At 35.6% G+C, this 13,173-nt stretch overlaps 2 protein-coding genes across 3 annotated transcripts in view; one reads left to right on the top strand and one right to left on the bottom strand.

Moving 5' to 3' along the window:
* LOC100868385 (furin-like protease 1) overlaps nucleotides 1-13,173 on the bottom strand; it is a 253,922-nt gene that overhangs the window by 178,395 nt on the left and 62,354 nt on the right. The window lies entirely within an intron of this gene.
* On the top strand, nucleotides 3,945-5,866 carry LOC105736582 (multiple inositol polyphosphate phosphatase 1). The gene is made up of 8 exons (XM_012491768.3): nucleotides 3,945-4,119; nucleotides 4,208-4,336; nucleotides 4,413-4,606; nucleotides 4,679-4,801; nucleotides 4,890-5,034; nucleotides 5,100-5,307; nucleotides 5,419-5,631; nucleotides 5,713-5,866. Exons 1-8 carry the CDS (start codon nucleotides 3,945-3,947, stop codon nucleotides 5,864-5,866), a joined length of 1,341 nt encoding a protein of 446 aa, XP_012347222.1.

The following is a 13,173-nucleotide window of genomic DNA, read 5'->3' as shown; positions in this document are numbered from 1 at the left end:
GTGCGGTTAAAAATTCTGGAGCCACGTTAAAAACATGGTCGCATTAAAGGAAAATCGCGTGGTTCGATTATTAAAATTCAAAGAACAACACCAATTTCCAAAATTCCTAGTTATAATTTTCTTCTTCCTTTTTTTTTTTTTTTTTTTAATTCTTAACTCTAGCCCGGATTGTTGGAGCGCGATTTTTCGTTACACTCGTGGCGAGGGGTGAGATTTTTTTAATTAAATTAAATTAGCGTCCCGGGGTTTAGCCGAGGGATGGGCGGCCGTTTGCACAACGATACCTGGGAGGGAAAAAATTTCGGATCCTAAAATTTTCTACCCGCGGCCGCACAATGCGCGATGTTACGACGGTGGAGTAGGGAGAATTCGCGTGCTCGAAAATTGAATTTACAAACGAGGGAATAAGCGAGCCATTCAACAACGATGTCGTTGTTTACGCAGCAACGATTTTACAAACAGGCGTGCACAGAATTAAAAGTGTGCGTAACAATTTTTTGTCGTCTCGGGTGGGAAACGAGATATTCTCGTCCTCAGGGAAGAAGCGAGAAAATGAACCGTCAATTTGCTTTCTGTTATGCAGGAAGTGAGATATTATCGGCTTTAGGAGATATTTTATTGATAATTTGTTGATAGAGGTCACATAAAGGTCGACTTTGTTTTCTTTTTTTCTTTCCAATGCATTAATCAAGGTCACTGAAGGTTACATACAAATGTAACGAATATTCTTTTGTGTTTGTGAAATTTTTTTCTTCTTCTTGATAAGAAGAAAGATATTAATTTGTATTTTTTTTTTTTCAATCCAAGATCTTCAAAAATTTCTTTTTTAATTTCCCTAAAGATTTGTTGGTTTTCTTGAAATGTGGAATTATTCAGATTCGTTCGTGTATTTGTTCAACGATCAAAATGCAAATCACTTTCAATTTATATATATTCTCACTAGCGTCTCGCAAATTACACTTTCATGCGGTATATAACAATGTCCAGTTGGTTAAAACGGGTGGCCACACAAAGGGCCGCCGATATTTTGAATAAAATAACACAAATTCCTTTGTATTTTAATAAAAGCGCTCGTGGAACACGTGGTGAAAATTACTCGCGTCAAATATTATTTAAATCGATACCTTTCGTCAAATTCAATTCAACTCGCGTTTCCTGTTTCCCGATCACATATTTCACGGCGAGTTGGCAATATTCGCTCCATTTAATTGGACAAGAAAGAAAGAGGAATGAATTAACTTTCAAAAAGGTGTACGTTGGAATAAAATCGGAAGAGAAATGATTCGTTTATAGAGATATGAACCGTGTTGCTTTATTTATTAGCCTTTCCAAACTTGCGGCCACGATTTTTCTCTATTTTCTGAGAATTTAAGAAAATAATGCATATCGCGTAACATAAAAGATCGTTTTTATGGAAATGAAAATTGCTTTGATAAAAAGAGGGGGAAGGATCACGGTACAATCCTATGTTTAGGACGTAATTATTTGCAATTTATAAGCAATGCAAATTTTAACATGAAACAATTATACATCATACATCCATTATCTGTTCTACTATTTGAAAAATTATGCGAGCAACGAGGAATTCAGCCGTTCGTTTTGGTTAATCGTATAAATGGAATAGCGGAGATTTGTATATACGCATAATCGGAATTTGTGTTCAGCGGTTCAGAAAACGTATAAAATTTGAATTGCGTTAATTTTCGTTTCGAGTAAATTTTTTACATTTCAACAAAATTTTCCTCGTTCCCTCGATTATCGCGGATACGAATAATCCAATTTGATTAATTTCTAAAATAAGACGAAACATGTGTAAAGCCAAGCTTTATGAATTTCAATTGAGTTTAAATTTTTGAGAAAAAATTTTTATTGCAATCTCTTTGTATCGAAAATATCAAACAAAATATAAAATTAATAAAAGTTGAATTGATTAACGTATTCTTACAGTGGACATACGTATATATGTATACATCTTATTATTTAATTTCAAAATATTCATCAATTTTTACGATCAATGTTACGCCTTTAAATTTCTTCGATGACAATTTTCAATTATTTATCGGAGACAAACAGTTCCTATTCTTCGAAATGATATCTCACGTATCAATTTTTCATATACACGTTTCACGACATCGTAAACGCGATATTGAAAGTTTAGATCCGATAATAAAAATGAAAAATCTATAATTACCGAGGTATAATACCAATGATCAGTATAAAGTAATTGAAAGGTGTAATAGGGACACTATTGAAACAGTCATATATTTCTGTTAATTACGTTCTACGTTCTACGATGAATTCTATCGATTCTTCGACGATTCTTCTAACCATAAAAACCTTTTAATATCTTTCCTCGCTGCTAATTAGCATAAGTAACACACTTTTACAACGTGTCTATAGAAAAGACGAAAAGGCGCGATCAAAAAAAAAAAAAAAAAAAAAAAAAATACCTTTAATCAAAACTTCATTTTTCCGCGAATCGAAGAAGGTTGCGGAATCAAATATTTCAAACCGTGACAACCGTGGTGGAATCGATGTGAAAAAAAGATGATCGCCGATAAAATTTACTTCAATTCGTGCGCCACTGAAAAATCTATACCGTTCGTTTAAAAAAAGAGTCTTATCGAAGATTTTTTAACCTCTTTTTAAATCAACGTGTTGGACCAATCTTCGAAAAGTCTCGTTACAAATCGTATATTTTCTTGATTAGAGATCGAACAAAACACCCTGCTAATCCTTTTTTTCTTTTCTGCACTATCTGAAAGTGGAAAGAGAGTGAAAATATAAAGTAATGAAACTCGAATTTAAACTCGTTTTTTCGTGAACTTGATCGAAGTTGCAATTGGCTTTGCTAGGATTTTTGATTTGTGAGATTGCGTATCAGTCAAATAAAACGATTTTTATTCTCGATTTGACACGGCGAACAGAAGAGGAATAAAATGTGGACAGTTTAAAAATTTTGCAAAATTGATATTGAAAAGATAGTAATAAATTTGAATAGTAAGAAAGAAATGGAAAAAAAAAAAAAAATGCTTATCATCCAATGGATAACGATCAATGAAATAGAAGAATATGACTTTGACTTATATTATGATACCAAATGATAAACCAAAACAAAAAGAGAAAGAAAGAAAAAAAAAAAGAAACGATTAAATATTTTAATATTTTAAATATATCGATTAATTCGTTCGTATAAAATTGTGATTTCTATTAATTCATTCGCTCGATCATTCATTCTTTCACAATTTTATTGGGCGTTTTAATCGTATTGTTTTCCATCCCATTATTGCGGGTAATGAAATCAGACATTTTAATTGAATTTTTTACTGTTACAGCTTTAGAGATTGTACACAAAGGTATCATGTCACGTGCGGCTTATCTTGGCCACTTACGTTACGTTCTAAATATAACAAAGTATTCCAAACAGTGGCAATTGAGACATACAACAAAATCATTCTTGCCATGATTATAAATTATTCTAAATTATTATTATATTATTCTTATTGCTCCCTTATTACTCCTCCGCTTCCACGTAATTATCAATCTCTCTAACGCGTGCTCCAAAATAATTCGATAAATCGTGCGAAGCAATAAGAGGCAAGACTGCTAATAAACTCCGTTCCTATAAAAGAAGGGAACGTACGCATTGAATCGCTCAATCACAGAAGGTGTACAGCAGTGCTCGGACAATCGTTTGATAAATTGTACGTACCGCAGAAGATGCATACACTATTCTTCTAAAATTCTTGCTTTCAAATTCTATGTCTCTGTATTCTCTATCTTCGCCCTTTTCTAATAACCGAATATTCTAATAAATATATCTTTCTCTTTCCACGAAACCAATTATATGTCTCCGTATACGAATCGATCGAGTTTAATATATAAATTCGTTGTTTCGTCATTCTTTTCTTTCTTTTTTTCAGAGATATTATCTCGAAAACAATATGCAGAGCGATAAAATCATATTAATTGCGACATTAATCGCAATTCTGTGCTTGGAAGGTCATTTAATCGTGGGTGAATATTGCTACGCTGACGATCCACATCCTTACTTGTTGTTCGGTATCAGAACAGCGTATAAGAATGTTCGGGGCACGATAACCGATTCCATGATACCAAGTAGGTAACAAAATTATTACGAATCATCTTATTTTCTTATTTTATCCCGCCCCTCCCCCTTTCTTTTTTCATTCCATTTCGTTTCCAGACTGCGAGCCATTGCAGATTTGGATGTTGTTGAAGCACGGAAGCATATCACCGCCTAAATATTGGAGCATGAGGCTGAAAGATGACCATAATATGGAGATTATTAAACGTGACCTCGCGCACAGCAAAGGTTCGAGCGTGTGTAACGTGATCGATTTACACGATTTACACGATTAATCCGTTGAACCTATGTTTATCTATAACAGCGGGACGAATGTGTCGAAAGGATTACGAAAGGATCAAACATTGGAATAATTACGAATACATCGATAAAAAGAAGATATGGATATTGTCGAAGGAGGGAGAATTGGGAATGATGCGGCTTGGCCAACGATTGAAGAGCTATTTCCCGGAGCTGATCCAATGCCGCCCGGTCAACACCTTGAAGAAGCAGTATTATGTAAATCTTTAATCAACCATCCATCCAAATTTTTCCATCCAATCAGTAATATTCGCTATACGATTTCCTCAGTTCAGGGCGATGAACGCTCAACGATCGATAGCAAGCATGAGATCCTTGATCAAAGGCCTTTTCGGTAACATAAACTTCGACAACGTGGACATACGGAACACGTCCCACGATAAAATATTGCAGGTTTCTATCCGATGTATAATTATATCGCGTCGTAAGTTAGTTAGTTAAACGAACGTTCATATATACGTTGTAAGTGTACAATTTCCAGTACCATCTGACACGAAAAGAATTTTTCGACTATTACAACACGAGGGATCTGTTCGTGTTCAACGATGAATTTCGTAAACTGATCAACGGCATTCGTCGGCGATACGACTTGTCCAGCGATCCTGCCCACTTCATTTACGCATTCGGTAACGAAATCAATCTCATCTCTTTTATACTCGAGCATTCAACTCGAATTTATTTCCCAACTCAGACCAACTCCTCGATGCGAACTACGTTTGCATGCGCGAGACGTCTTGGTATCCGAACCGAAAGTCCCCGTGGTGCGCCATGTTCACCAAGGAAGAGCTAAAATTCTTCGCCATATACATCGATCGATATCTATATCGGTCACCCCCATACTTTCAAAAACACATGCAGACCGCGTGCCCAATTCTGAAGGACTTGTATATACACTTCACGTGAGTATTAACCGAATAATTTTAAACGGAACGTATTCCAGTATAACTTATTCGGCATATTTGGAAAGATGTATGACGTATGTTAATTAATTGTTGATTATCAATTTTCAGGAATTTGGAAAAGGGGAACGTGCACGAAGAGCCGAAGGGTATATTCTACTTCGGCGATTTCCACTCGTTGATGTTTTTCTACAGTTTATTGGGACACCTGGACGGCGACGCGCCTATGCCGCTTAATTTCACCCTTCATGACTTGAGAAACAGAAAATACGATCTGAGCTATCTGATACCGTACAACGGGAACGTGGCGGCCATCTTTTACAAGTATGCTTTACAAGGATAATTTTAATACGATTGCTCCCCCAACAATGGCGATCTATCTCACGTGGCGATAATCATTTTCAGATGCAGCGACGGGTTCAAGGTGAAACTGTACTCGAACGAGAAACCACTCAATTACAAAGGATGCCCTCACGGTACGTGCGAGTGGGGCTATTTCAAGAAGGTATTGAGGAACATCGCGCTCAAGTGTAATGTAGATATATGCAACTTACCTTAAATTTTACTTTGACGAGTTGTTGAGTAGTAAAAAAAAAAAAAAAAAAGATATGTAAAAGATTCGCCACAAAAATATTTGGACAGGTATACGACAGGGTCACGCGTTGTAACGCAAATTTTCGTCACGTTTATTAACTTCATAGAATCATTGCAATTTTTTCTCACACTTTTCAAACTTAACGGTATAATATTGTACGACGATATATTTTATTTATATATATATATGTATATTTAATTCGACTTATAATTTTCCAACAACGACCTGTCAAATTGCATTGGATCGACGATTCAAATTCCAAAATGATTACTGCTACGATTTTACTAAATGTACGTTGAAAGCGACGAAAACTTGGCAATCTTGTTGTTCCTTGCCTAAATGAACAACTTGATTTAACGCTGCTCACAATAGATATACATATGTATATATGTGTGTGTATATATATATATATTTGTTGCAATGAATGATATCTAAAGTGAGTTGAAACATTGATATTTGAATAATTTTAGTGACGATTAGTATTTTAATTGAATCGATCGAAAATATAATTTTAAAATTGGATCAGGATGGAATTTCTTCAAAATTATCATTAATTCGGAAATACAATACTCAACGAAATAAAAGAAACGAAATAAATTGTAATGGAAAAATTGTCGATCTTTGAACTCTTGTAACTTTGTGATAAAAAGTCGTAGAGCATTTTGTCTTGCCTGATTTTAAAAAAAGCGTCAAGCGTTCTTCGATTGTTATTCCTTCCGATAAGCTATCTATCAAGTTTTCATTCCACTGTGGAAAAATGAAGAAAGTGAAAACGTACTTTTCTTCTTCAAAATTTTTACAAATTCAAACGTTTCTACGGACATTAAACAAGTTCTTTCAAGACTTGAAATCCACCAGTTTGAAGATTGGAATTTACAAATTGATGTACGAATTTTGAACGAAAGATATCCCATCCACGTTACAAGTTGAATCAAAATACATCACAAGGAGATCGCACGAGAGAAAGTTAATCGCAACAACTCGAATTTCATTCCCTCAATAATTTCCAAATATCATTAACAATAATTTATTATTTTATTGTGCAAAAAATTTAACAACAATTATTCGAAAAACGTAATAGTAATGCTTCAGTTTCATAAGCTACATTTTGCGCGCCAAATCGTGACGTCACGTTGGAGGCATGTCACGTGACACGATGCGACGCTTCGTATTGGTGGAAACTTGACCACGTGACATACCACGTCTATATGGTGGGGGACAATGTGACGTTATATATTCTGCTCCTGATTCGTCACAGGGGAATCGAGTTTTAACAGCAGAGGGAGTAGCGTGTAACATCGATCCAACAATTTCGTATCGTTGTCGATGATGCATCGTTAATTTACACTTTTTTTTTTTTTTTTTTTTGTGACACGAGAGGTTCATCCTTGTCGATAATTTATTATTCCAGGAAATTAGGAATAGATGGCGCTGACGATAACATTTAGTCATGAACGCATTGAGAATCTCTCTCGTTTCGTTCCTCGTGGCAACGCGACAACTTTCGCTTTCTAAATCGCCGGGATTGTAAACATCTGCAGCGAGAACAGCGATTTTTAGCAGGGATTGAGTCACCGTTGCATAATGGCGCCGATTATGCTGCGTTTCTTACGCGTGAAAAAGTCAGGTCGCAAACGGCTTGGAGCACTGTGCAATTGATCAGAATCCGTGAAATAGGCGTTTTCATCAAAGGTGCAGGAGAGCTTTAACGACTGTTCAATTATTTTATTTCACTCGCCAATAAATCGAATTCGAAATCTTATTTCAGAATTCGTTCGCCTTCGAACATGTACAGTTGAGAATCGGTTCGAAAAATTTAAAGGTTTAGAGAATATTTTATAGGCATATATGAAATATTGGCACGCTTGGACATTTCTTTTTTAACACTCTGTATGTGCGCAACGTAATGCTTCCTTTCTGTTCGATGAACTAAATGAAAACGATTATTTTCAAGTAAATAAAGAAAAAAAAAAAAAAACACAAATTGACAAACAACGAAAACATTAAGCCGAGAAATTAAACGATAATTGAAACGATAATTGAATGACGAGGAAACGAAATTTTATTGCCTGAAAAACACGTTGCATAATAAATTTCCGCAAAAAATACTACCAATTTTTAACTAAATTTCAAACATCACAATATATATTTGAAATTTTTTAAATTCCATAAATAAACTAAAAATCCTTCATACTCTCTCTCTCTCTTTCTCTCTAATATAATATAACGACGAAGAAACATTTTTATCTAACGCAATAAGAAAACTAGGCGTAATTATAAAATAACAATTACACGAATGTGATCGATCAAACAACAGATTACGTTCTGACAATTGTATCGAACACCTTTCGTCAAAGGACACGAAATTAAAGCAACGGGTTTACAAAGCCCGTTTTCATTGCCCCTCGTTAAGTGTTCGTCGAAAAGAAGATTTATACCTCTATTTTCTCGCTACTTATTTCTCCCTTACTTCTTCCCTTTCTTCTTCCTGATCCCTGATCAGCTCTTGATCAACGTTCGTCACAATCGATACGTGGAAAAAAATAAGGGGACGAGAGAGAGAGAGAGAGAGAGAAGTCTTGAGCACGTGACGATGAAAGAGGAAGGAAATGACCGGAAAGTGGAACACCTGGACGATATCACGCGTTCTTCCGGTCAACAAGTCCTTATCACGGCTATGATATATCGAGGCTCGAAGTTTGAAACAGGTTCCCGTGAATGATTGCATCGACTAATTACTATGGTCGGTGCATAGAAACTGGCAGGAACAGTATTTCTGTTGCGGAATCGATTCTATTAAATTATATAATAACCGGTTCATTCGATCCTAAGTAAAGGATCATGCGATCTTTTACTTGACTACACAGAGTGTTTAAATAAAAATACCTTTTGGAGGATGGAAAAAGTTCGATAAGGCTTGGTTAACGAGTTACGAGCATTTTATTAACGTTGATCGCTCTGTCTCTGTTGCACCGCCGCTTTACTCTATTTCCATCTCGCTTCCCCTAACGGGAGCTTAAATTGCTTCTAATTCGTTAAATAAAAGTTAATGGACGTACGTTAATGAACGTGATTTTTCTTCGTCGTTTCTATGTTTAGAATCTAGCCTTCGTTTTTCATTTTTATAAATAATTATGCACGATTAAAGTGAACTAAAGTTGAAGTGGATCAATCGGATCGATAATGTAGGATTACGTTTTTAACGACGCGACAAGAATCGACAAGAATTTAATACTTATGTATTCATCAGATCTTGGCCCCACAGATGAACAAATTTTAGTTGAAATTCAAAGAAGATGTATCAACGAATTTAATTTTTGACTCGTTTCTGGCTTAATATCAGAATTAATAAGTTTATATATTTTCATATTTCTTTTTGATAACATCTTATTATTAAATCTTTCTTATTGAAATAAAAAATAACAGATTCTTGTTTTCAACGATATAATTGATAAATTCCATTAATAAAATTCATCACTATTTAATCACATTTAATTTGTTATTAAGCAAACATCTTCTCGAGTAAATATTTGCATAAAAATGTACAACTCGTTATATTACACGCGTAATCGTATTTTTCTTCTTTTTTTTTTTTTATCTAAGAGACAATTCGTATTCCACGAACGATATGAAATTCAACGAAACTTTGTCCTCGTTTACGAGATTCCTTACGTAACAACTTCAAACCTTCAGGTGGCCAACAGGTAATAATTTCTTTGTTCAATTTCTGTAACCAGTGGTTACAAGTAATTATCCAATTCCACGGTATCTGAGCTTTCAAACGATCGAGGAGAAATCGAATGGATGAGTTGCAAAACCGTCCGATTTACCCTTGCACAACCTTGGCGTCGTTGCGAAGAAAAGAAATTTAACGCAGACTTCTCCACATTACATTTTCCACCATTTTGAAACTTTTTCCAACGTAAGAGAATTAGATGGTGCGTGAAAATATGTGAACTTTGGAGAGGCAATGCTTGCTAATTGAGACTTTTTCTTTTTTTTAAATTCGATAATTAAGAGAATTAGATTAAAAGAGAACGTGGTATATAAGAAATAGCAATATAAACAGTGAAAACAGTGACTTCACTGCGGTTGTTCCTTTTCTTTCGTTCGATAATTTCTAGGAAATTGTATATACTTTCTCGAACGTAATTAGTAGAAATGTGAAAGAGAAATATTGGGAAGTATAAGAATTTTCTTGTTGATAGTTGTTGGAAAAAATAAAAAGAATCCGAATTCGTTTGGAAATTTGAAGCAAAATAAATCTTTTTCATAAAAGAATCAAAGAGAAATATTGGACAGTTGCTAATTGTTCTCGAATTTTGCAACAATTAAAAATTTCCAATATTTGAAAAATTTCGGATACCTCATAATCTCCTTTCTTTTTTCTTTTACATCGCATTCTGTAATATCGAAATACAAAATTGCAATATTAAAGTGAGCTCGTTAGATCGACCTTGTGAACCCGTCTGGCCGAAGTCTCACGATGATAACACCTCCTGTTATCAACGACCTCATTATTTCTTACAAAAGATAGGTCAGTCGCTGTTCAATGCAATCTATCCCCACGTTTCTTATTCACAAACCATGAAAAACACGTGAAAGATTACGGTTAAGTAACGGTTAAGATACGTTTACAATTATTAACATTACAATCTGTATAATTACTTCCTTCCTTCCGACTTCAAGAACTCTTAATAAAACTCCAATAAAATTCAACGATGCCCACTTCGTTGAAATTCGGCACTTTCGAAACGAAGTTTATACATCTAGACAACATATTTAAAACTCGTAACAATTATAAACCAAAAAATTGTATCACGATCAAACCTAACCATTGCGGATATTCCCCAATTCGAATTATCAATTCCGATTCCCTTTCGACTCGATCCCACGAACGAAACACAATTTCCAGCCTCCACTTAATCCAAACTGGGCCAGCCTTCCGTTTATTTCGAGGTTGCCAACAACGGGTTTGCAAAAGCACGGCCCATCACCGCTTTCATCCCCCGGTTTAGTAAGTTGGTTCCGCTTCCGTCCAACATCCGATTTTACACCGCCACCCGTGTCGTAATTCGGTCGCCACTCGAAAATGAACACCGCGCCCCTTGCCGCGCCGTCCATCTATTAATTTCGCGATTCACGTAACACGCAGCCCGCTTAGTCTAACTTCGTTCCAAAGCGGGCAATTTCTCCGTCACAATCTCGAAAATATTTTATTTCGTGATCGAGAGAGGAGGAGAGTTTTGTCGAAACGAAGGGGGTTTCGTTTCTTTTTTTTTTTTTTTTTTTTCACTAATACAGTCGCTCTTGCACAAGATGGCTCGTGTCGAGGAGCGATTGGAATGTAGCGTCGATGTTTCGCTTTTAATCATCAATTTTTTTCTCAATAAACAAGGCAACTTTTTTTTTTTGAATCGATATTTGTGGACATTTGAACGAGTTGATTGTTAAAATAAGGGGAAAAGTTGAACGGCTCCGTGAAAGAGAAAACGAGAGTAATTAAATAATGGAATCTTGCCGTTTCTTGTCCGTGTTTCAAAGAGTCGAATATGTAACTAATAGAATCGCTTTTTCTTATCATCGAACAAAATCAACGAGAACGGTTAATTAATTATGTCCTGGATAAAAATTCTTCTCTATTTCCTCTTATTTATACGAATAAAAATATATCTTATTCTTTGTAAAATTTTTTGTTAAATTATACCAACGCTGCTCGAATATTTTTTGATTTTTGAAATTTTACTCACGGTTCTTCCTGTCCCCTCAAATTCTTCGAAAACCTGCATCACTTATACACGGTTGATGCGAAATTAAAACTCACCTGGAAAAGAAAAAAAGGCAGAGAAATTTAGAAATATGAGAGTATATTTCTTTACACATTCGATACGTACATTTATAAGTTTCAAACGCTAATTAATTGAATAATCAAAAAAACGTATAACGAAAGATTCTACCATTCAAAATTTCATTTTTCATTCACACTGCAAAATAACTTCTCTAACTTATCGATCATTCACATCCATGACTGGCTCGAAAAATGTTTAAATTTGATTTACGCTGAAGAAAAAAAAATAACAACGCCTTAAAAATATGAAAAAATTTTATTAAAAAATCACCCTGTGCATCGTACGATATGCATTGGACGCAGGAAAGATTGAAATCGATAATTGCAATTACAGCGGGGGTGCGACGATCAGTCATTTCGGAACGGGCACGTTTCACTGTCGCGCTTTTAAGCCGATTTCTCACGGGACAAGGTGCTCCACCAACTGGTCGAGCTGTTGACGTAACACCGGTCAGCGTGTATCGACCGACGAATTCATAACTCGTATCGCTTGTAACCGATCGGCCCCCCCCCCCCCCCTTGTGTCGCCGCCACGTGCGACAACGTTCCATCACATCGAACACGGCCGATTATTTCGATCTCCTCGCGACAACAATCGAATTCCATTTCGTCGAGAGTTTTCGATCGCTGATGAATTATTATTGTCGATGAAAAGTCTAATTGATCAACGTTGACAGGCGTAAAGAAATCTTTCAATTTCATCTCTCCAAGACTTTCTATTTCTGGAATCTATTGCACGATCCTCGTGATCATAACCAGAATCACTGTTCGAATCACTAAAGATATCGGGAAAGAATAAATTACACGTTCGAATCGATGAAAGAAAGTGGGGGGAGGGAATCCATTTTCCAGGTTAAACGAGTACAACCACTATGGTTGGCGTAAGTGCATGCTATCATCCTGACAGCACCGTTAGCCACGGACTAAGGGGGGAGGAGGAGGGGATGGTGGTGCAAAATGATAGCTCCTCCGTAATTGCGAGTACGGACTTCAAAGAGACAAGAGCAAGCTCGAAGAACTATAATCAAGAAATAGACACGGTCTTCATCCACTCCTCTCTACTTCTCCCTATTCGCTTCACTTCATTCTCATCGTGTGATTTAATTCCCAGGATTGAATTAATTATATTTAAACTGATTTTTCCTTCTTTCTCTTTTTATTAAGATTCGAGACGAAATGTAGCAATGAAAAATTCGTAATACGAAACTGAAAGTATAATAAAAATATAGAATTACACAGATGATTAAAACCTAAAAACTACTTTTTCCTATATAAATGCACGACAGATAGTTCTTCCATTCAGTTTTCGAGATACTCGTCGATATTTAAATATCGCGTGTATTCAATATTGGACGAGGCGGGAATAAGAAGGGAATATTCGAAAGAAGGTGGGACAAGGATGAATGAAAGAGAATTATCGATC

This window comes from Apis florea, unplaced genomic scaffold (assembly GCF_048593485.1).
Source record: "Apis florea isolate Af1SG1 unplaced genomic scaffold, ASM4859348v1 contig_3696_pilon, whole genome shotgun sequence".
NCBI classification, from domain to species: Eukaryota; Metazoa; Arthropoda; class Insecta; order Hymenoptera; family Apidae; genus Apis; species Apis florea.
This window is presented reverse-complemented; position numbering and strand designations above follow the sequence as displayed.